Here is a 22,704-nt window from a genome sequence, read left to right as displayed (position 1 = left end):
AATGGGCTGCTATAGGAAGAAAAAAAAAAGATGAAGTGAAAGAGGGAAGTAATCATACTAGTAATTGATGGCTTGCCAGATAAACCTGCCATTGTTACTATTATGTACTGGTCACTCACTGCCTGTTCCCCATAATCTTTTGGTACCCTGTCTAAAGAGTAATGGCTTTCCACTAGTTTTGAATATGGTATTGTTCCTACACATGGGAAATACAAATGTCCTTGATTAAAAAGCCCTAATAAGTTGAATAATCACATCACATTTTTGACCAGTGGTCAAATCTGTCTTATCTCAAAGCTGATTAGTAACATTTCAATTTTCAGAGTTCTCGGAGAAGATAAATGTATTGCATTCACATCAAACTGGTTTCAGATGATGGGTTTACAGCATGGCAATGGCTTTGTTAGGGGTAGTCACCTTTATTCAGGCTAATTTAGATCAGGACAGTAGCATAGCCATTGGTGGGCCTGGGTCCACCCACCTTAGGCTCAGGCCCATCCCAAATTCTCATGTCCTTGTTATGGCTGATGGGGATCTTTAAGCCCTGCCAGCTTCAAGGGTCCTTAAGCAGCAAGAATTTCTCACTCTCCCACTAGCTTCAGCCCAAAGCACTGTCCAAGCACTGGCATCACACTGGCTGCCTCCAATCACATGCGCTCAGTTTCATGCATGGAGAGGGCAGCAGCAGCACACAGACAGAGCCATGGGTTGGAACGAGAAGAAGTTCTTGCTGCTGGAAGATCCTTGCAGCTGGTGGGACTTGAGTTTGCCTGGGGGAGATATGGAGACTATATGTGCCCACCCAGTATGTCCAGTGGCCCACCCAAAACTTGAGGTCTAGCTACATCCCTAATCAGAAAAACAAAGGGCTGCTCATTATTTCACATGATTTTTTTTGTTGTTGTTGCAGTATTCAACTTAGTCAACTGTGTTGTATTACGAGTACTTGTTATCTGATATTGGAGTAAATGAGAGTTTTGATTGGTTCCATTTCTAAATAAATAGGCTTTGTATAATAGAATTTCAGAATACACTTTCTGCTCCTTTTTCATTGTGCTTTGAGGCTCCTCAGTGATTAATCCTAGCATTTATCTTTAGTATCTTTATTGCTGCATTGGTTGGTTTGACTCGGCCATTATTTTTAACTCCATCAAACCCTCTGGATCTCCTGTCTCTCAACACTAAGCTCTCTGTGTTTGCAGAGTATTTGAAACTTAATCCTAAATTAAATCCAATAAATTAAAGGAATTTATTTATTTTTTCTAGGTAAAAAAAGTACCACACTGATTCATATCATGTGGCAGTTTTAGAAAACCTTATATGAAAAGTCTTGCAGTAACTTTTGATCATGAGTTTACATGATTGACAAGTGAGGTAAAGGAAACTTATTAGAGCTAAAAGAAGATCCTTCACAAAGTGGAAGAAGGATCCAGTTGAAAAAATAAGAAATAGCATAAGGAATGGCAAGTCAAATGCAAGGTGCTTATAAGGAAAGCAAAGAGAGACCTTGAATAGATGGCAGCATTGGAGGTAAAAATATGTAGTAAAAACTTTTTTAGGTATATTAAAAGCAAGAATCTAGGAGAAGAATCAGCTGGACTGCTAGATGATCAAGGGGGTAAAAGGGGCACTCAGGGAAAACAAGGCCATACGGAGAGATTAAATAAATTCTTTGCTTTGGTCTTCACCGAGGAAGATGTGGGAGAGATACCAGTGCCAGAAATGGTATTTAATGCTGATGGATCAGAGAAACTGAAACAAATCTCTGTAACACTGCAAGATGTAATGGGGCAATTTGACAAACTGAAGAGTGGCAAAGTGCTTGGACCAGATGATATACATCCCAGAGTACTAATAGAATTAAAAAATGAACTTACTGAACTTGTTTGCTTTTTTTAGCTGCCATCACACACTGGGCAGAAGATTTCAGCCTGTTGTCCATGATGACACCTAGATATTTTTCTTGGGTGCTGACTTCTAAGGTAGAACTAACATCAGGTTACTATGATTTGGATTATTTTTTTGCAATATGCATCACTTTTGTATTTGTCCATATTAAATTTGCCCCCTCTTCTATTAAACTGCGCTAGCAGTTTTTAGCGCAGAGAGCCATGCTGAATGGCCCGCGCTGCTTCCGACGCTCATAGGAACTCTATGAGCATCGGGAGCAGCGCAGGCCATTCAGTGCAGCTTCCCATGCTAGAAAACTGCTAGCGCTGTTTAATAGAAGAGGCCTTTAATTTGCCATTTGGATGCCCAATCTTCCAATTTCCTAAAGTCTTCCTGCAATTTTTCAATCTGCATATGTTTTCAACAGCTCTGAATGGTTTTGTGTTATCTGCAAATTTTAATCACCTTGCTCATCATTCCCATTTCTAGGTCATTTATAAATATGTTAAACAGCCTCAGTCCAAGTACAGATTCCTGGGGCATGCCATTATCCACACTCCACTGAGAGAAATGGCCATTTAAACTTACCTTCTGTTTTCTAAACATTAACCAGTTCTTAATCCACAACAGAACATTGCCTACTATATTCTATGTTTCTATATGTCTTTTTAAATTTTCTCAGAAGCCTCTCAAGAGGGACTTTGCCAAAAGCTTTCTGAAAATCTAGATACACTACATGAACCAGCTTACCTTTATTCACATGTTCTTGCCTTCCACGAAATGAAGCTTGTTGATGAGACAAGATTTCCCTTGGCTAAATCCATGTTAATTCTGTCCTATTAAACCATGTCTGTCTGTGTTCAGTAATTTTATTATTTTGCCCGGCATGGACATCAGGCTTGCTGGTCTCTAATTTCCTAGATCACACCTGGAACCCTCTTAAAAATTGGTGTTACATTATCCACCATACAATCTTCAGGTACTATGGATGATTTTAATGACAGCAGATCTGAAATTTCATGTTTAAGTTCTTTCAGTACTCTAGGGTGTATACTATCCAGTCCAAGTGATTTAGTACTCTTATTTATCATTTTGGCTCAGTACATCTTCTAGGTTCATCAAGATCTTTCAGTTCCTCTACAGACCCTTGAAACATTTTTGATACAAGATGATCTCTTACATTTTCTTTGGTAAAGGCCAAAACAAATAATGAATTCACTCTCTCTTCTATGGTCTTGTCCTCCCTAAGTGTCCCTTTTATACCTGATTGGAAATTTTGGGGGTCTTGACTAGATTATAAGCTCTTTTGAGCAGGGATAGTCTCTTCTATGTTTTGATGTACAGTGCTGCTTATTTCTAGTAGCTAGTGCTGCCTGATTTTAGGAAAAAAATTTGATTCGTTTCAGCCTATTGAATCAATTTTTTGATTCAATTTTCCTGCCCAATTGGGTGTTTTGGTTGTTGTTGGGTTTTTTTTCAGACATCCTGGTGAGTTTATTTTATAGCCTCTTCACCCCCTTTGCCCTCTCCTAACTTCACTGGCGCTATGGTGTAAATAAAATAAACAAAAAAGACTTTTCCTCTCTCTGATAAATCCTAGTTCACGTTCGTGGTCTAACACCAGCTCTGGCAGGATACACATTTCAAATCTGACATATTGTAATCACAAAGCAGAAAATAAAATATTTTTTACTACCTTTTATTGTCTGGTCATTATTCAAATCATGTTGGTCCCAGGCTCTGGTTGTCTGCTGATCAGGGTCTCCTTCTTTCTTCTTTCACCGTGCTAACCATCCATCTTCCATCTCTGTCCTCCCCTTTCGTTTCCCTTCTCTCCCCCAGAGGTCTGGCATCTTTCCTTTTTTTCATCTCCATCTCTGCAGCTGCAATGATGGAACCCACCATCCCCAGATCCACCATCTCTCCTTTTCTCAACTACCCTTCATCCAGCCTCTCTCTCACCTTCCCCACCACTTCAGGGTCCACCAGCTCTCTCTTTCTTTTCCCAACTACCTTCCTATCTAGTATCTCTATCCCCCACCCTCTCCACACCATCCCTTGTGTCCTTCTCTCCCTTTCTGTTCCTTCCCTCCCTCCCTCCGGGTAATTCTACACCAGGGCCCCCCTGCCCCGAAGGCTGCACCCTCCCTGAAGGCCTGTACCCCCACAGAAGGCTTGCCCCCCCAAAGGGCTGGATAAGAAAGTTTATAGTTTAATTATTCAACTTATTTATCAACATATCTCCCAGCAGTTCAGTGGCATAATTAAAAATGTAAAATAAAGAAAACCTGATGGTTACCTATCAATTAAATGCAATAAATAGAACCACCAATATAAGCCAAAATGACACTGAAGGTGATTATTTTTCTTTTTTTTCTTTCTCTATTTCTCTTTTTTTTTTTCTCTTTTCATATAAATGGGAACAAGCCTCAGATTACTGAATTTTCACCCATTCAGGGTTCTTCAAAGAGAAAGACAATTCTTTTCTCTTACTCATATTAACATCACTGGCTTGAAACCATCCTCCCTACCTTAATTCTAACAATAGACTTGGGGCTCCTTTTACCAAGGTGTGCTAGCATTTTTAGCGCGCGCTGCACGCCAAGAACTAACGCCAGCTCAATGCTGGTGTTAGCGTCTAGCACGCGTGGCAATGCAGTGCATGCTAAGCGCACCCTAACACCGCTAGCGCAGCTTAGTAAAAGAAGCCCTTAATCTTTATTTCTTCAATTGCTTTTCAATCTTCAATTAATTTATGCTAAAACGTACCTAACTTTACTATTTACTTTATAATAAACTCGATTATTTTAAATACTTAATTATTTTTAAAAAACTTTATAATTCATTACTACTTAGAACTATTTAAACCTTACAGTTCATTTCAGAAACTCAGAACCGACAGAAAGTGCACTAGTGCAAAAAAGTGTACTATTGCTTTAAAGTGCTGTATCAAAAATGCATTTGTGCTATAAATGTTTTGTTTTTGTTTGTTTCCATTCAAACTTTTGGAACTCTTAGAACTTAAAGTACTTAGCTTTTGCTCTTATGCTCTTTAAGAACCAGGACTGTTGCTTGCTACTCTCAGTCCAACATGGCCTACGTTTCACGGGATCAAATAACATCCTCACTGCGTTAGGGAAGAGTCTTTTTAGCAACGCTAGAAAATAAAAAGCCAAACAGTTACTATCTCTTTTAAAAAGACCAGCTAAATACTTGTACCATCTTGTAACACATATTTTAACCTTATCTAGGCTACAAACTCCTGCCGGTTCTGAGCGACAAGTGAATAGAGCGGAGTACTTTACTTAAAAAACGACATGATGTCCAGCATGTACACGTGTTGAAGCCTCATTATCAATTCTTAAGGAGGTACAGAAGAAGGCACAAAAAGACTGCAGAAACCATCTTCAGTGTTCAGACTTACAGAACTACTTTAGAAAATGAAAACTCAAGTATTACTTTCAAAATTGAAAAAATCAATAGAAATGCTGCCATTCTGGAGCTTTGTTTAGACCAGTGGTTCCCAAATCTGTCCTGGGGGACCCCCAGCCAGTCAGGTTTTCAAGATATCCCTAATGAATATGCATGAGAGAGATTTGCATATAATGGAAGTGACAGGTATGCAAATCTCTCTCATGCATATTCATTAGGGATATCTTGAAAACCTGACTGGTTGGGGGTCCCCCAGGACAGGTTTGGGAACCACTGGTTTAGACCATTGAGTTCAATTGTGTTCAATTTAAAAATCCAGAGCCAAAGTTTATATAAAAAAAGAGAGAAATAGAGAAAGGAAAAAATAATCACCTTCAGTGTCATTTTGGCTTATATTGGTGGTTCTATATATTGCATATAATTAAAAATGTGTCATGATAATCCCAGGTCTATCTTTTTTTCATTGGTACTCTTCCTACCCCTATATCATGCCAGGTTTGCGCTGGATGGCCTGCTGAAAAGCATCCATGTCCCTCGTGCAGCAGAGCATGTGGAGGAGGGGCAGGATACTCGGGCTCAGCCTCCTCCTCCAGAGCTGGGGATACACAGGAGGCACATTCCCAGGGGAAGAGTCCCTTTTCAGAGCCCTTTGAAGGTGCATTGGCCAAGCGCAGACATGTGGGGGCCTTGGAGCCCAGGAGGACTGGTAGGGGGGACCCTGCCAGGGTCCTCCAGACCACCTAGTACAAGGTTTCATCCCGGATTTTGTGAGCCTCATGTGGAATGCCTATTTGAACTGTTGAGGGTCCTCAGCATCTGCTTGCAGTACCCCAGAAGTAGTGGCACAGGGGGAGCTCTCCTCCTAATGTGCCCCTGCCAGACGAGGATACAGGCTTGGACCAGGAGGTTATCCCAGGACAAGCAGGCAGCATATTCTTGACTGATGGGTGACGGCACCAACGGAGCCCCGGTACAGACAATTTTAGAGTGATTGCACTCTAAGAACTTAGAAAGTTCTAGCTAGGCCGCACCGCGCATGCGCGAGTGCCTTCCCGCCCGACGAAGGCGCGTGGTCCCCAGTTTCTTAGTTTCCACGGAGCTAAGAAGATGCGTGTTCCAACGGCTGTTGGAAAAATTTTTCTATTTTTACTCGCCTTCCCGCTCGCGCGTTTATTTTCCTCGTGAACATTTCACGTTCTTGTTTTCTTTCTTTTGTAAAAAAAAAAAAAAAAAGAGGTCTATTTTTTTGACTTTTTTTCGGTCGGCCCCGGCGGGGCCTGTTGGCACCATCGAAGCCTCGGGCTTTGATTTTGCTACGGCCGTTTTTCCCTTCATGCCCCCTTCACCGGGTTTTAAGAAGTGTCAGCGGTGTGCACGTCCTATTTCCCTCTCTGACCCGCACAAGTGGTGCCTTCAGTGTCTGGGTCCGGATCATAGGGCAGAAACGTGCACCCGCTGTAGTTCTCTTCAAAAGAGAACTCTAAAGAACCGCCAAATTCAACAGCGGATTCTTTTCGGTGCCGCCATGGAAGTACCCCCGACATCGACACCGACATCTTCCACCAAATCAGCACCGGTGACTTCGACACCGCAAGATCCTTCCTCGGTGTCACACCCTGTAGGTAAGCCGGCTAAGAAGCCATCCCCTACTGTCCTTGGGCCGCCAGTCGAGCAAGCAGTGAGCCAAGTCCTGCAGACTGCGAGTCGGCCCCGCAAACGCTCCACTCCCATAGAAGTTACTGCCTCTTCATCGGCATCGACTTCGCCTGAGCGTCGAGCTGCACCGCAGGTACCGAGCAAGAAAAAAGCGGTACCGGTGCCATCGGGACCGTCTTTGGATGAGAGAATAGCATCCATCCTTCAGGTCCAGCTTAAGAAGCAATTACAACAATTGCTCCCGGCTCTGCTGACTCCGAGCCTTCCAGTATCGGTACCGACTGAGCCTTCGGCACCGATTGTCGACCAGCCCATGTTATCGGCATCGACGTTATCGGCACCGCACAAATCTGTATCTATGCCTATTCTGTCGGCGGAACCGAAGTCGCTTCGGCGTACTGCTTATTCCGCTTTTGATCTGGTACCGTTCTCTGACACCCGTACCGCTGTACAGTCACCGGGTACGGTGTCGACACGGTCAGGAAAGTTGGTACGCAAAACCAAGCATACCGAATCTTCTCTTCCCCTTTCTCAGGGCCATCTCCTATCGGTACGGGACCCTGATTTGTGGGATGATTCCGATGACCCCCTCGGTACCGAAGATTATTCATCAGATGAGGATGATCCATCGGTGCAGGATCCTGCTAGTAAGCCAGAGCACTCCTCCTTCACTAAGTTCCTTAAGGAGATGTCAGACACCCTTTCAATCCCCCTTGAGTCTGACTCTAAGAAATCCAAGGCATTTCTCGATGCTTTGGATTTTGACCAACCTCCTAAAGAATTTTTAAAGTTACCTCTTCATGACATCTTGAGGGAAACTTTTAACAAAAATTTAGAAACTCCTCTAACCATTCCAGGAGCTCCTAGAAAGCTGAAATCGCTTTATAAAGTGATTCCCATTCCATAGTTTGACAAGCACCAGTTGCCCCATGAATCTCTACTGGTGGAGCCAACCCTCAAAAAATCTGCTGGCTCTAGCGTGTATGCATCTGTCCCTCCTGGCAGAGAGGGCAAAGCCATGGATAAATTTGGTAAAAGACTTTACCAAAATGCAATGTTGGCTAACCGTTCAGGTAATTATGGGTTTCACTTCTCCTTCTACCTGAAACATCTAATCCAGCAAGTAGCCTCTTTTCAAAAGTATATTCCTGACCGCAAGCTTCCTGCATTTCAACAATGCACTTCCAGTCTTTTGCAACTCAGGAAGTTTATGGTCCGTTCCATCTATGATACTTTTGAACTCACATCCCGAGCCACGGCTATGTCTATGGCGATGAGGCGATTGGCTTGGCTTCGTGTCTCAGACCTTGATATTAACCACCAGGACCGCCTCGCCAATGCTCCCTGCCTAGGGGATGAGCTGTTTGGGGACTCTATGGATACCACCACTCAAAAGCTTTCTGCCCATGAGACGAGGTGGGATACTTTATTAAAAAATAAGAAGAAACCTCCTCCTCCTCGTCCTTTTAGACAGCAGCCATCATATCAGAGGCGGTTTTCTGCTCGTCCAGTTCAGCCTCATCCTCCTCAACCTCGGAGGCAATGACAACAGCAACAACAGGCTCGCCAACAACAGCCGCCTGCCATAAAACCTGTCACTCAGACTAAGCCGACTCAGCCCTTTTGACTCTCTTCTCCAGGGCATTGCCAGTCTTCCTCCCTCCTGTCCTCTCCCACAGCCCATAGGAGGTCGATTAACCATTTTTCACTCTCGATCATAGCCCACGGCTACTCCCTCAATTTTCAGACTCCTCCGCCGTTCGGCCTCCCAAAAGAGTCTGCTTCCAACAAGTCTCAGTCTCTCCTTCTCGCTCAAGAGGTTCAATCCCTCCTTCTTCTCAATGCCATCGAAGAAGTTCCTCAAGATCAGCGAGGTCAGGGATTTTACTCCAGGTACTTTCTAGTTCCCAAAAAGACCGGAGACCTCAGACCCATCTTAGATCTCAGAGATCTCAACAAATGTTTGGTCAAAGAGAAGTTCAAAATGCTCTCTCTTGCCACCCTCTACCCTCTTCTCACTCAGGGCGACTGGCTATGCTCCCTCGATCTCAAAGAGGCTTACACACATATTCCTATCCATCTGACGTCCAGGCAATATCTGCGCTTTCTCATCAATCAACATCATTATCAGTACAAGGTGCTACCCTTCGGCCTGGCCTCCTCTCCCAGGGTATTCACCAAATGTCTGATTGTGGTAGCGGCCTATCTCCGCTCTCACAACTTTCAAGTCTTCCCTTATCTGGACGACTGGTTGATCAAGGCTCATTCACCTCAGGCGGTTCTGCTTGCCACCAATCAGACCATTCACTTCCTTTGACTGTTGGGGTTCGAAATCAATCTACCCAAGTCGCACCTCATTCCGACCCAGCGACTTAAATTTATTGGAGCCATTCTGGACACTGTTTTGATGAGGGCGTTTCTTCCATCCAACCGCCTTCAGACCATCCTTCATCTCTGTCGGCAGGTGTTTCAACAGATTACCATCTCTGCCAATCACATGATGGTGCTCTTGGGGCACATGGCTTCCACAGTGCATGTCACCCCCTTCGCACGTCTCCATCTGCGTACTCCGCAATGGACTCTAGCGACCCAGTGGTCACAAGCGATGGATCCTTGCTCACAACACATATCTGTGACCTCGTATCTTCGACAGTCGCTTCTTTGGTGGTTGACATCTTCAAATCTATCCAGAGGTTACTGTTCCATCTATCTCCTCATCATTTTGTTATCACCACAGACGCCTCCCCTTATGCCTGGGGAGCTCACCTGAACGAATTCCAAACTCAGGGCTTTTGGACTGCCCAGGAACAGAAGCACCACATCAATTTCCTGGAACTCCGAGCAATGTTTTATGCCCTCAAGGCTTTTCAACATCTTCTCTTTCCTCAAGTACTTCTCATTTGCACAGACAATCAAGTTGCAATGTATTACATCAACAAACAGGGAGGGACGGGCTCTCGCCTGTTGTGTCAAGAAGCCCAACGGATTTGGTCTTGGGCTACAGCTCGCCACTTATTCCTGAAGGCTGTCTACATTCAAGGGGAACAGAATTCCTTAGCGGACAAACTCAGCAGAATTCTTCAACCTCACGAATGGGCTCTCGACCCTTTGACTCTCCAGTCCATTTTCGCTCAATGGGGCACTCCTCAGGTGGACATTTTTGCAGCTCCTCACAATCATCAGCTGCCCCTGTTTTGCTCCAGACTTTACTCTCCTCACCGTCTGGCACCCGATGCATTTCTCCTGGATTGGACCAATCTCTTCCTATATGCATTTCCTCCTCTACCGCTCATGCTGCGGACATTGTTCAAGCTCAGGAGGAAACGAGCCACCATGATTCTCATCGCTCCACGGTGGCCCAGGCAACATTGGTATTCCCTTCTACTTCAACTCAGTTCCAGGGATCCCATACTTCTTCCACTGTTGCCTTCTCTGCTTTCTCAGCATCAGCAGACCCTACTGCATCCCAACCTACAGTCTCTGCACCTGACAGCTTGGTATCTCTCGGGCTGACTTCGGCTCATTCACTCCTTTCTCAGCCTGTCCGCTCTATCATTGATGCTTCCAGGAAACCGGCCACGCTCCAGTGTTATCAACAGAAGTGGTCTCGGTTTTCTTCCTGGTGCCTCTTACATCACCATAATCCCATGTCTCTAGCAGTGGGACTGGTGTTGGACTATCTTCTTTCCTTGTCTGACTCTGGTCTTAAATCTACTTCTATCAGAGTTCATCTTAGTGCCATTGCTGCATTTCATGAGCCTATTCATGGAAAACCCCTCTCGGCTCATCCTTTGGTTTCTAGATTCATGAGGGGCCTTTTCAATGTGAAACCACCTCTCAAGCCCCCTCCTGTGGTCTGGGATCTCAATGTGGTTCTTTCTGCTTTAATGAGGCCTCCTTTTGAACCTTTGGCCTCAGCGCATTTCAAATTTCTTACTTGGAAAGTGGTCTTCCTTATAGCGCTCACTTCTGCCAGGAGGGTCAGTGAGCTGCATGCACTAGTGGCCGATCCACCTTTCACTGTTTTTCATCATGATAAGGTGGTTCTCCGTACACACCCCAAATTTCTTCCTAAGGTTGTGTCTGACTTTCATCTTAACCAGTCCATTGTCCTACCTGTATTTTTTCCAAAGCCTCATTCTCATCCAGGTGAACAGGCTTTGCATACCTTGGACTGTAAACGTGCTCTGGCTTACTATCTTGAACGCACTAAGCCTCACAGATCATCTCCTCAACTGTTTTTGTCCTTTGATCCTAACAAGTTGGGTCATCCTGTATCTAAACGCACTCTATCCAATTGGCTTGCTGCTTGCGTTTCTTTCTGTTATGCTCAGTCGGGCCTGACTCTGGAAGGTTCTGTCACGGGCCACAAAGTTAGAGCTATGGCAGCGTCTGTAGCTTTCCTCCGCTCCACTTCCATTGAGGAAATCTGCAAGGCTGCTACTTGGTCCTCAGTTCATACTTTTACATCACATTATTGTCTGGATGCTTTCTCCAGACGGGATGGACACTTCGGCCAATCTGTATTACAAAATTTATTTTCCTAATGGCCAACCTTCCCTCCATCCTGCTTTTTGTTAGCTTGGAGGTCACCCATCAGTCAAGAATATGCTGCCTGCTTGTCCTGGGATAAAGCACAGTTACTTACCGTAACAGGTGTTATCCAGGGACAGCAGGCAGATATTCTTGCGTCCCTCCCACCTCCCCGGGTTGGCTTCTTAGCTGGCTTATCCTAACTGGGGACCGCGCGCCTTCGTCGGGCGGGAAGGCACTCGCACATGCACGGTGCGGCCTAGCTAGAACTTTCTAAGTTCTTAGAGTGCAATCACTCTAAAATTGTCCGTACCGGGGCTCCGTCGGTGCCGTCACCCATCAGTCAAGAATATCTGCCTGCTGTCCCTGGATAACACCTGTTACGGTAAGTAACTGTGCTTTCAGGCTGATAGACTGGGAGGATGAAAAATCCATGCCACTGTTGTTCAAAACTAATTGTCTTTATTCCCATGGAAGGAAGGCATTCACTTATGCTCAGCTATTTGTATCAATAACTGTCCAATTGATGAGGTTTGCTCTACTAAAATCCTGTGTGTAATCATTGATAAGGTTAAATTATCATCAACAGATAGATGTTGTTAAAAAACGGTTTCTACAAACTATGAATGATTAGATCCTTAGCCAGCTTCTTAGATCCGTCTTCTCTCAATATCTTAATTCACTCTCTTGTAATTTCAAAACTTGACTACTGTAACTCCCTGTACAAAGGAATATTTCAAAAAGAAATCAGACGATTTCAGCCTATCCAAAACACCGCTATCAAAATCATCTCAAACTCAAAGAAATAAGGCCATGTCTCCCCTTTACTTAAAAATGCCCATTGGCTTCCCATTCTGCATAGAGTCACCTTTAAAATCACGCTACTTATGTTTAAAACACTTAAATCCAGAGAACCAGCTTTCATTGACAAGCTACTTATTCCTCACACTCCAGTCAGAATTCTCTTCTCAAAGCCTACTTTTCGTGCCCTCTCTTAAGACATTGGTACTCGCCGAACGACCTCCTTCGCTGTTACTGCTCCCATCATGTGGAACTCTTTACCCCTTTACCTTATGGAGGAAGCAAGCTTAGATAAATTTAAAGGAGCACTAAAAAGTCTTCTGTATAGAGATGCCTTTGAACACTGATGCCAGTTCCTTTGCTCTCAGATTCATCTTTTTGATTTGAAACCCTTCCCCTCCTATTGTCCTATCCTTTTTTGTACTCTCTTCTTTTCTATATTTCATTGTAGTTCAACCCCAGTCCTTTTGTACCATGTCAGTCTGGTTTGTCTTTGTCATCATGTTGACATGTATCTCCTGATTTTATTTCATTTTGTATAATTGCTTAGTATTATGATAGGCAATATATCAAATTATCATTAAACTTAAAACTTCAAGGATGAAGTTTCGCTAGCAGAGTTTAGTTCTTTGCATGAGAGTGGTGGTCAAAAAGCAGCAGTGGCACTGGACTAACGGGAAGGCCCCATAGTGCCCTAGATTTTCAAGGCCTCTGTGCTTGGGCATTTTTTCCACCTCGCTAAGAAAATTGAAGCTGGAAGTTCCTCTAGCTCCCTTGTCCCAGTGCTCAGTTACTAGTAGCTCTGTTCCGACTGTGTGCTTTCATTTGCATTCAGACAATACAAAGCTTGTCACTGACCACTGGGAGTCTCCAGAGGGGTCTCTGCGAGTGGCTAAGGTTATGGCCAAGTTTTACCTGATGGCTTCAGATTTCCAGCAGCTCTTTGTTCAGATGAAGGTGGATTTGCTAGTGGCGAAGGTCACCAAATGCACATCCCTGCCTAGTGAAGGAGATGTGATTTTTAAAGGATTCTATGGGCCCTAAAGTGGACTTGCTCCTCAAGGGGCAATTTGAAGCCTTGGCCCTAAGGATTAAAGCGGCAACCATGACTTCCTCTGTGGCATGTGCTTGTCACACCTGCCTGTCTCAAGCTTCTGACCTGGAGGATGACGAGGATCCCCCAAATGCTCTTATCTGGGGTGAATTATATAGCAGACGCTCTCTATATTATCAGAGTTATAAGAAAGGTTTCAGCTTTTGCAATCTCTGATCGATGGATGCTTTGGATTAGACAGTGGGCAGGAGATTCTGCCTCTAAAACCATGCTGAACAGGCTTCCCTTTCAGGGGCAGATGCTATTTGGCAAGGGTCTGGATAACCTGATGGCAAAAGCTACAGACTGTCGACCAAACAGCAGACACCAGATGGCTTAGGGTCTGAGATGGGGCAATTTTTGAAGCTCTTAAAGTTTTCATCCTTATGTGGCAGGCCAAACGACATAGAGGTCCTTAAAACAGATTTTTTTAAAATTTTTTATTAAAGATGCTTTTCACACTTAAGAATCAAATGTATGATACTTCTTTTTAAAAAAGTATACAACTCAGGAGACATCAGAGATTCTCCCTGTCAATCCTTTAAGTGATTCCTTAGACTCCTTTCTTTACTATAACTATGTTTATCCAGTGGTATAAGTATTGTGGCATTTCCATGAGCAATGGTCAAAGGTTAGTGTCCAGACACTATATTACATGAGTACTAGAATTCACCAACTCAAATATGAATTTGGCTACACTAGAGATATCAAGCTGTTAAGCATTTGACACAAAAAAAGTTCTGGCAAATCTGCTCATTTCCACATCTCCAGTAAATATAGGGATTTTTAATGGACCCTGGAGACCCTGTGTGCCTTTTTTTGGCAGTAAGCATCATGGATGAATCTCTTCATAAAGGCGGGAAAGCGAGAAAAAATTCAGGAGTGTTAAAGCTTAATAGTGCTCCAAAATTCTAAGGCCCCCTTTTATCAAGCCGTGTTAGAGGGGGTTAAAAAAAAAAAAAAAATCAGCAGCTGCTGTGGTAAAAGCTCCAACGCTCTTAGGAATTGTATGAGGGTCGGAGCTTTTACCGCAGCAACCAGCAATAAAAAGCCCTAATGCAGCTTGATAAAAGGGGGCCTTAATTTGAGTTCTTATACAGCAAACCCTTCCTAATCAAATTCTGGCTACGCCACTGCTGTGAAGGCCTAGCGTCTGGAAAAAGGTGACTAAAGTCTTTAGAAACAAAAAAAAGAAAAAGAGAGATTTTAATGAATCTGTTATAGTGAAGAATTGATAATCAACAGTACAAACGCCATCCTTTTATATAAAAAAAATAATAATAATTACAGAATTTCAAACCTGTTACTGTTTTAGATGGCTTATGGACCCATGATGTGAAAAATTGCCCATTCTCAACATTTTAGATCAGAGACTCTAGTCCCCATTTTTCAGAGACGGTCACATATCTCTGCTGTGTATTTGTTTGTGTGCACTAATGAAAAATATTTTGTATAAACTACATATGAACTATTTTTAGCATACTCTTGTCATCTCTGATGTACATTATAGCTTTGCAAGTGCCAGCTGCTTGATGTCGTTTTATTTATAACACAGTGTTATCACTTGAAGAATAATGCTACTACTAAGAAGAATATTGATTTTTGTCAGTTTTTGTCTGTTTCCTTACCTAAGTGTTAGCTAATACCATGTCTTCTGTTCAAAGAATAGATTGGAATAGAACATCTGCTTATTTGCATTGATAATGGAATCACTTGTCATAATAACTATCTTTGAGTCTTTCACCACATGATCTGCTCTTCAATCTGCTATTCTTTTTCATCAACCAAAGCTCCAGGAGCCCTTCTGAACTCTTACCTAATCTTTGAAACCCAGACTGATTCCTTGGTAAAAAAAAAAAAAAATTCTTCTTCAGACTAAGGCAATTAAGAACAATTAGGTCTGTTTTTAAGCTAGCTTAGTTATAGACTAAGTTCAGACTGTTACTCTCCCTATTACAATTCTTTGTATTCTGGTATCACTGAGAAGGAATATAAGAGATTGCAACTACAGTGGTACCTTGGTTTATGAGTGCACCGGTTTGCGAGTGTTTTGCAAGACGAGCAAAACATTCACAAAATCAGTGCCTCGGAAACCGAGCGTGCCTCGATATACGAGCGCCCCCCCGCGCAATCCGGCACCTCCCCCGCCACGATCCGACATCCTCGGAGAGAGCAGGAACTAAGGCCTTGAGCATGCGCAGATGCTCAAGGCCCAGCAAAAAGGACAACAGATCTTCGGGCACCAGCATGTTCTGTACGTTGGTGCCAGAGCCAGGTGCCAGTTGGGGGGTAAGTGATGTGTTCGAGTGGGTGATGGATACGGGGAGGATGTCGGATTGCGGCGGGGGGATTCCGGATCGCGGGGGTGATGGCGGATCATGCGGGGGGGGGGGGCCTTTGTGAGCGGGGGGGAGCAATGCTGATTCTCGGGGGGGTAGAGCAGTGCCACTGGCCTCGGGGGGGGGAACGAATCAAGCGAGTTTCCCTTACTTTCTATGGGAAACTCGCTTTGATATACGAGTAATTTGGTTTACGACATGCTTCTGGAACGAATTATGCTCGTAAACCAAGGTACCACTGTACTCCAGAATACAGTGGCTAGACTAATTTTTCTATTAGGTCACTTTGGGAGGGCAAGTCAGCTACTGAGAGAGCTACGCTGGTTGCCAATGAAAAGTAGAACTCTGTTTAAGATTGCTTTCATTGTCCACAAGGCCATATAAGGAGAGAACTCACAAGGACTTTTATCTGATACTAAGATTAAGGGTTCCTTTTACTAAGGTACGCTAGCGTTTTTAGCGCACGCAGGAAATTTGTTTCATTAAAGTACAACAGTATTATAAAATGCAGTGAAAGACTAAGAGAGGCGCATTTAGGGGTGTGTCGCCGGTTGTGTTCTCTCTACCATTAAGGTGCCGCAGGGCTCGGTCCTGGGTCCACTCCTTTTCAACATATTCATAAGGGATCTGACTCAAGGGCTTCAAGGTAAAATAACACTATTCGCTGATGACGCCAAACTATGTAATATAGTAAGTGAATGCAGTTTACAGAATTATATGGCGCAGGACCTGCTTACATTGGAAAGTTGGTCCTCAACCTGGCAGCTAGGCTTCAATGCTAAGAAATGTAAGGTCATGCACCTCGGAAGCGGAAATCCATGCAGGACGTACTTCTTGAACGGAGAAACTTTAACTAGGACTTCAGCAGAACGAGATTTAGGAGTAATCATCAGTGCAGACATGAAAACTGCCAATCAAGTGGAGAAGGCTTCATCTAAGGCAAGGCAGATATTGGGTTGTATCAATAGAAGTTTCGTCAGCCAAAAGCCTGAAGTCATAATGCCGTTGTACAGGGCCATGGTGAGACCTCATCTAGAGTACTGTGTGCAATTCTGGAGGCCACATTATAGTAAAGATGTGCGCAGAATTGAATCGGTTCAGTGGACGGCCACCAGGATGATCTTGGGGCTCAAGGGTCTCTCGTACGAAGAGAGACTGAAATTGCAGCTCTACACTCTCGAGGAACGTAGGGAGAGGGGAGACATGATCGAAACATTTAAGTACCTCACGGGACGTGTCGAAGTGGAAGATGATATTTTCTTTCTCAAGGGATCCTCGGCCACAAGAGGGCACCCGCTCAAACTCAGGGGCGGAAAATTTTATGGCGACACCAGAAAGTATTTCTTCACAGAGAGAGTGGTTGATCATTGGAACAAGCTTCCAGTGCAGGTGATCGAGGCAGACAGTGTGCCAGACTTTAAGAATAAATGGGATACCCATGTGGGATCCCTACGAGGGTCAAGATAAGGAAATTGGGTCATTAGGGCATAGACAGGGGGTGGGTAAGCAGAGTGGGCAGACTTGATGGGCTGTAGCCCTTTTCTGCCGTCATCTTCTATGTTTCTAAGGTTCTGAGCACTTCATAGTAATTAGGTTGAATCATTTCCACTGACATATTTGGTGGTTGTTTCTTGTTAAAAATTCACTGACATCAGGAACTCAGCCAATGAATGAATGCACATATCATGTGCAGACTTCATGGGTATATAAGGTGGGATGTCAGCAAGTTGCCAATAGAGCAACTGTGGCTGTCAAGGGGAAAAAAGTGTGATTTTTCAGACATTGGAAAAGGCATGATCATCGTCTACCAGGCCAGGAGTGTCTGCATTTCAAAAAAGACAGAGTCTGTGAACTATTCATGGGCTGCTGTGGTTAAAGTGGTTAAAGTGTACCATGAGTGGACGAATGGAACCCTTTCGACCCAATGTGGTAACTATGGGGCAGCACAAGCCATTGATGTGAGAGGTAAACATCAGCTGCTCAGGTTGTTGCAGGCTGATCGGCATGCTACCGTAGAGCAGCTTACCATCCAAACAAAATGGGGGGGCTTCCAGGTGTGTGTCCAAAACGATTATGCAGCGAACCCTGTAATGAATGGAGCTCCAGAGCAGACAGCTGATGACTGTACACATGCTCACGAGGGTTCATTGCAAAAAATGGCTGCAGTTTGAACATGAGTACTGACATTGGACTTGCACTGATTGTCAGAGGGTTCTCCGATGAGTCATGTTTTGAGTTGGAGAATGGATGGACATTGGCATGTCAGGTGTGAAACCACCGAGAACAAATACCCAGCAACCATTGTTGGATGTACACAAGATGATGGTGGCAGCGTTATGGTTTGAGGAATGTTTTCTTGGTATGGTCTGGGTCCCTTGATACCTCTGGAAGGCACTCTCAACCATAGGAGCCAACTTTGCAAAATTATTGGGGGTGCTAAACACAATGGAAATGGTCTCTTCCTGGACATAGTGAAGGAGTTTGTTCAATACTGGGGGTGCTCAGGCACCCACAGAACTGGCTCCTATGATCCCAACCGATATGGGTATCTCTTCATCCTTGCCAGTCAAGCACACCCATGCATGATGATGGTCTTCCCTATGGCAGATGGGATCTTTCAACAGGACATTGTGACATGTTATACCTTCAGAATTGTTCATGAGTGGTTTACATATCATGCCCAAGACTTCCAGCTACTTCCCTGGCCTCCAAATTCCCCAGATCTTAACCCAATTGAGCACATTTGGGAACACCTTATTCGACATGTTTGAAGACAGGATCCACTACCACGCATCCATCAGCAACTGTCAGATGTATTGTAGAGTGCAGGACTCAAAATACCTTTAGCAACCATCCAGATTCTTACTGAGCCACTCCCACGGTGTCTGGCTGCCTTCTGTGTTGCCAGAAGCAGTTATTCTGGATATTAGCAGGTGGACATAATGTGACTCGACCGTATAACTCCAGAACAACACAGTGCGCCAAGCTACCCTTTCTCGCTCTCCAACAAGTTCACCAGAAAAAAATTATTGGAGTCCACCTTCAAATTTCGGGGTCCCAAAATATGGAATAACCTACTATTATTTATTTATTCAATTTTCTATACCATTCTTCCAAGGGAGCCCAGAACAGTTTACATGAATGTATGCAAGTACTCAAGCATTTTTCCCTGTCTGTCCTGGTGAGCTCACAATCTATCTAATGTACCTGGGGTAATGGGGGGGATTAAGTGACTTGCCCAGGTTCACAAGGATCAGCATGGGTTTGAACCCGTAACATCAGGGTGCTGAGGCTGTAGCTTTAACCACTGCGCCACACACTCCCCAAAATGTCTACATCGGATCTTTTCTTGCTACCATTTTAGGAAAATGTTAGACATGCTTCTTCCGAAAACTATTAGACTTCTCTTTTTGTAAAATTCTTAGGAAAGTAAGGAAGATGATATTTCTCTTGTAGATGTACAGTCTCTTGATGATATAAACTGCGTTGATCTGGAAGGTATTGAAGTCTAGATATGTATTTTAATGTAATTATAACTTGTATGATTAATATTCAGTTGTACTCAGTGAACCCTACTGTATCTGTACTGTAACCTTTAGGGCGCCTATTGCAAGCCGCAATGAATACTTGTTGAAATTTGTAGGATATAAGAAATTGTATGGTATGATATAGTATTGAAGGGATTTTCCATTATTGCAAATGACAATCGTTGGTTAGGGGGCTACATTTTCAAATCAACCTGAATATTTTCCTGTTTGTGAAAGATTTTCTCCCATATTATGTTGATGAGGAAATACTTAGTAAATAGGGCCCTTATCTGGATAAAGTGCATTTAATTTCTGGTTGAAAATTTGCTTAAATTTACGTGGCTTAAACATAACCAACTAAGGAGTTAGATCCCTTGTGCCTAAGAAGATCTGCAGTCCCCCATCTTTTTTGCATTATTACTGTGGAGCTTACCTAGTCTGTGGGTTCCTCCAGCTTTTTATAATACCATTGGATGCCAATCTCCTCATTTCCTTACAGAGCTTATGTCTGAGACGACGCCCACTGTAATAATAATAATAATAATAATATGCTTGATAGTAATAATAATAATATTCTTGATGTTAACTAAATATTCCATTTTGCATACACAACAGGTTGTGCACCTTCAGCAAGTTTTACAGGGTGCTTCACTGGTAATTTCCTAAGACTTTCAAAAACATCTCTGTAGTCTGAGCATCTTTGGCAAGGTGTTTACACTTGGTTTATAGGACTTTGTGATAGTTTGGTAAAGAGTAGAAGGTTCACAGTTGTGACTTTTCACAAGCTTGTAAACCTATTAATTGGTGAAGATATGGATCAACTGTTTTGTCCAGTAGAAATAGCCTTCTCTGTAATTGGACAGCATGATGATAATAATGAAGATACAAGTGATGAATTAGACCACACTGCTTCTAATATAGATCGAAACATTCAAGATACTGAAGGGAATAGACTTAGTAGATAAAGGCAGGTTGTTCACCCTCTCCAGGGTAGAGAGAATGAGAGGGCACTCTCTAAAGTTAAAAGGGGATAGATTCTGTACAAACTTAAGGAAGTTCTTCACCCAGAGAGTGGTGGAAAACTGAAACGCTCTTCCGGAGGCTGTTATAGGGGAAAACACCCTCCAGGGATTCAAAACAAAGTTAGACAAGTTCCTGCTGAACCAGAACGTACGCAGGTAGAGCTGGTCTCAGTTAGGGCACTAGTCTTTGACCTAGGGGCTGCTGTGGGAGCGGACTGCTGGGCAATCTATGTCATAGGTTCTCAACATGTGGTACACATATTCCAAGGGATACACAAGACCTTTGCAGGAAGTATTTGGCACCCAATGAACTCTACAACATGTTGAGAACCTGTGAGGAATAGGACCTTCCTTGTCTCCCTCCTGATGCCATTTCCACTGCGGTTGCTGCTTCCCCAGACCGGCAGCATCAAAACTTTTATCGGTCCTGTGGCTGCAGTTTTGCACATGTCTGCTCTGCTAGTCTCCTGCCCTGGAACAGGAAGTTGATGTTAGAGGAAGCAGGGGACTGAAAAAACTGACAGCGTGTGTTGGAAGATTGTGGCCATGTGATTACTTTGCTACAGCTGCTGGTCTGGAAAAACAGCAGTAGTAGCAGGAGGGAGGGAAGAGAATACACACTGAATAGAAGGGAGAGAGAATTATAGAGGGCAAATGTTGGATGGAAGGGTTAGGGAGGGGGAGACACTAGATAGAAGGGGAGATAACAATGGAGTTAGTGAAAGACTGGGAAGAAAGAGGAATAGGAGAGTCAGGGTGAGGGAAAGATGAAAACCTGTAGGTAGATGCAGTAAAAAGAGGGACATTAAAGACTGAATAGTAAAGAATGAATTAAATCTGGAGAGAGGCAAAAATAGATTGAAGAAAGGAGAAGTGAAAAAAATGTTAAGAGTTAAGAGGAAAGCAGAAACTATACTTGGATCAAAATAATTAGAAAAATATGTCCAACTTCAGTGTCAGTCAAAGCATTCGGGCATATTATGACATACAAAATCATGAATAGCTCAGAACAGTTTGATACTGTCTAGGTCTGCATGGTCATACATAGTGGCAATGTAACATTTTTATCAGTATAACTGTTTAATATTAAACATTTCTACTACTTGGATCATTTCCATGTGAAAATTGTTTACTAGATACTGTGAGCAGTAGACTGGGGCGGTCCCAATAGCCTATGTACTTTAGAAAATTAAAATCTTTGCTCATTTTTTTTTTTTTCTTTTCATGACCTTTAAATTCCCGTCTTTCATCAAGTTAAAAGTACATGTGTTATGAAAGGCCACACATACCTTTATCTACTCTGAGGGGCAATTTTCTACCAGGGCTGTCTCAGACATCATTCCCTTCATAAATAGTATGTGGAGGACTTATTTTTTCTCTCTCAATTATGTTTCCCACACTGAGAACTTTGGATCCACTCTTCTCAGCCTAACTGTCCTTTATCCTACACATTGACTGGGCATATATCTAACTTTATCCTCCCTGCATGTTTTTGACCAGATAGACAGATAAACAAGAGCACCAGTCCAAAAAGAGACCCAATGTCTGTCTGTCTTCCAAAATGTTAACAGAGTGAATGAACAAATATATTACCCCTTCTATATATCTCTTCTAGGGTGTTGGTCTGTCAGTCCATGGGCATTTCCGAGTTGCGACGGAGAAGACACTGTTTGCAATGCCAGAGACAGGCATAGGTAAAAACCAAAACAAAACGTTTTCACTTGTTGATGACTTTGTTGATTTCTACAAGTATGGCCAATGGCATATGGCAAAATTAAAATGTAGAAAATGTGATAGAGACAGTAGCTGAAAGACAAGAAAGCCGAAACTTGGGGTTAGATGCTAGTAGATGCATTGCATAAAACATTTAAAACTGCAAGTAGAGAGCGGGAGTACTGATTATTTTCCCCTGCTTTCAATGGATGGGAATCTGTTTTGGAAACAAGATTGCTGGGAAGCTTTCTACAGTGCAAATTATACATTAGTTAAAAAAAAAAAAGGCTTTACTTAATATAACCTTTTCAAGACCTGTGTGGGAAAAAAAAATCCGTTTTAAGAGCTCTGAAGGGAACTTTAGTCTTCTCTGAAAAATAATCTGTTTTGTCATGGGCTTCTTTCAGAAACATGAAACGGGATGAAATACCAGGACCATTGGGGTTGATGGGCCTCTTATGACTATTTGAAACCCAAGTGCTGAGTAGGCATGCATTTAACTTGCCCACAGGTTCTACAAACTAGATGAATCATTCTAGATTTGAATGTTAGATTTTTTTCAAGAATGGAGAGATGTAGATCAGGGCTGCCCAAGTCCGGTCCTTGAGAGCTACTGGCAGGCCAGGTTTTCAGGATATCCACAATGAACATGCATTAGAGAGATTTGCATACCAAGAAGGCAGAGCAGGCAAATCTCT

At 43.2% G+C, this 22,704-nt stretch overlaps 1 protein-coding gene across 3 annotated transcripts in view; it reads left to right on the top strand.

The window, feature by feature from the left end:
* The window catches only part of HIBCH (3-hydroxyisobutyryl-CoA hydrolase), a 201,039-nt gene that overhangs the window by 96,684 nt on the left and 81,651 nt on the right, over nucleotides 1–22,704 (top strand). For 2 of the 3 annotated variants that reach the window (XM_033946047.1, XM_033946046.1), the window contains one exon: nucleotides 21,909–21,987. The exons of the other annotated variant lie outside the window; for it this stretch is intronic. In XM_033946047.1, coding sequence (XP_033801938.1) covers nucleotides 21,909–21,987 — 79 coding nt within the window. The remainder of the gene's footprint in view (nucleotides 1–21,908; nucleotides 21,988–22,704) is intronic. 3 annotated transcript variants of the gene reach the window in all.

This window comes from Geotrypetes seraphini, chromosome 5, assembly GCF_902459505.1.
Source record: "Geotrypetes seraphini chromosome 5, aGeoSer1.1, whole genome shotgun sequence".
NCBI classification, from domain to species: Eukaryota; Metazoa; Chordata; class Amphibia; order Gymnophiona; family Dermophiidae; genus Geotrypetes; species Geotrypetes seraphini.
This window is presented reverse-complemented; position numbering and strand designations above follow the sequence as displayed.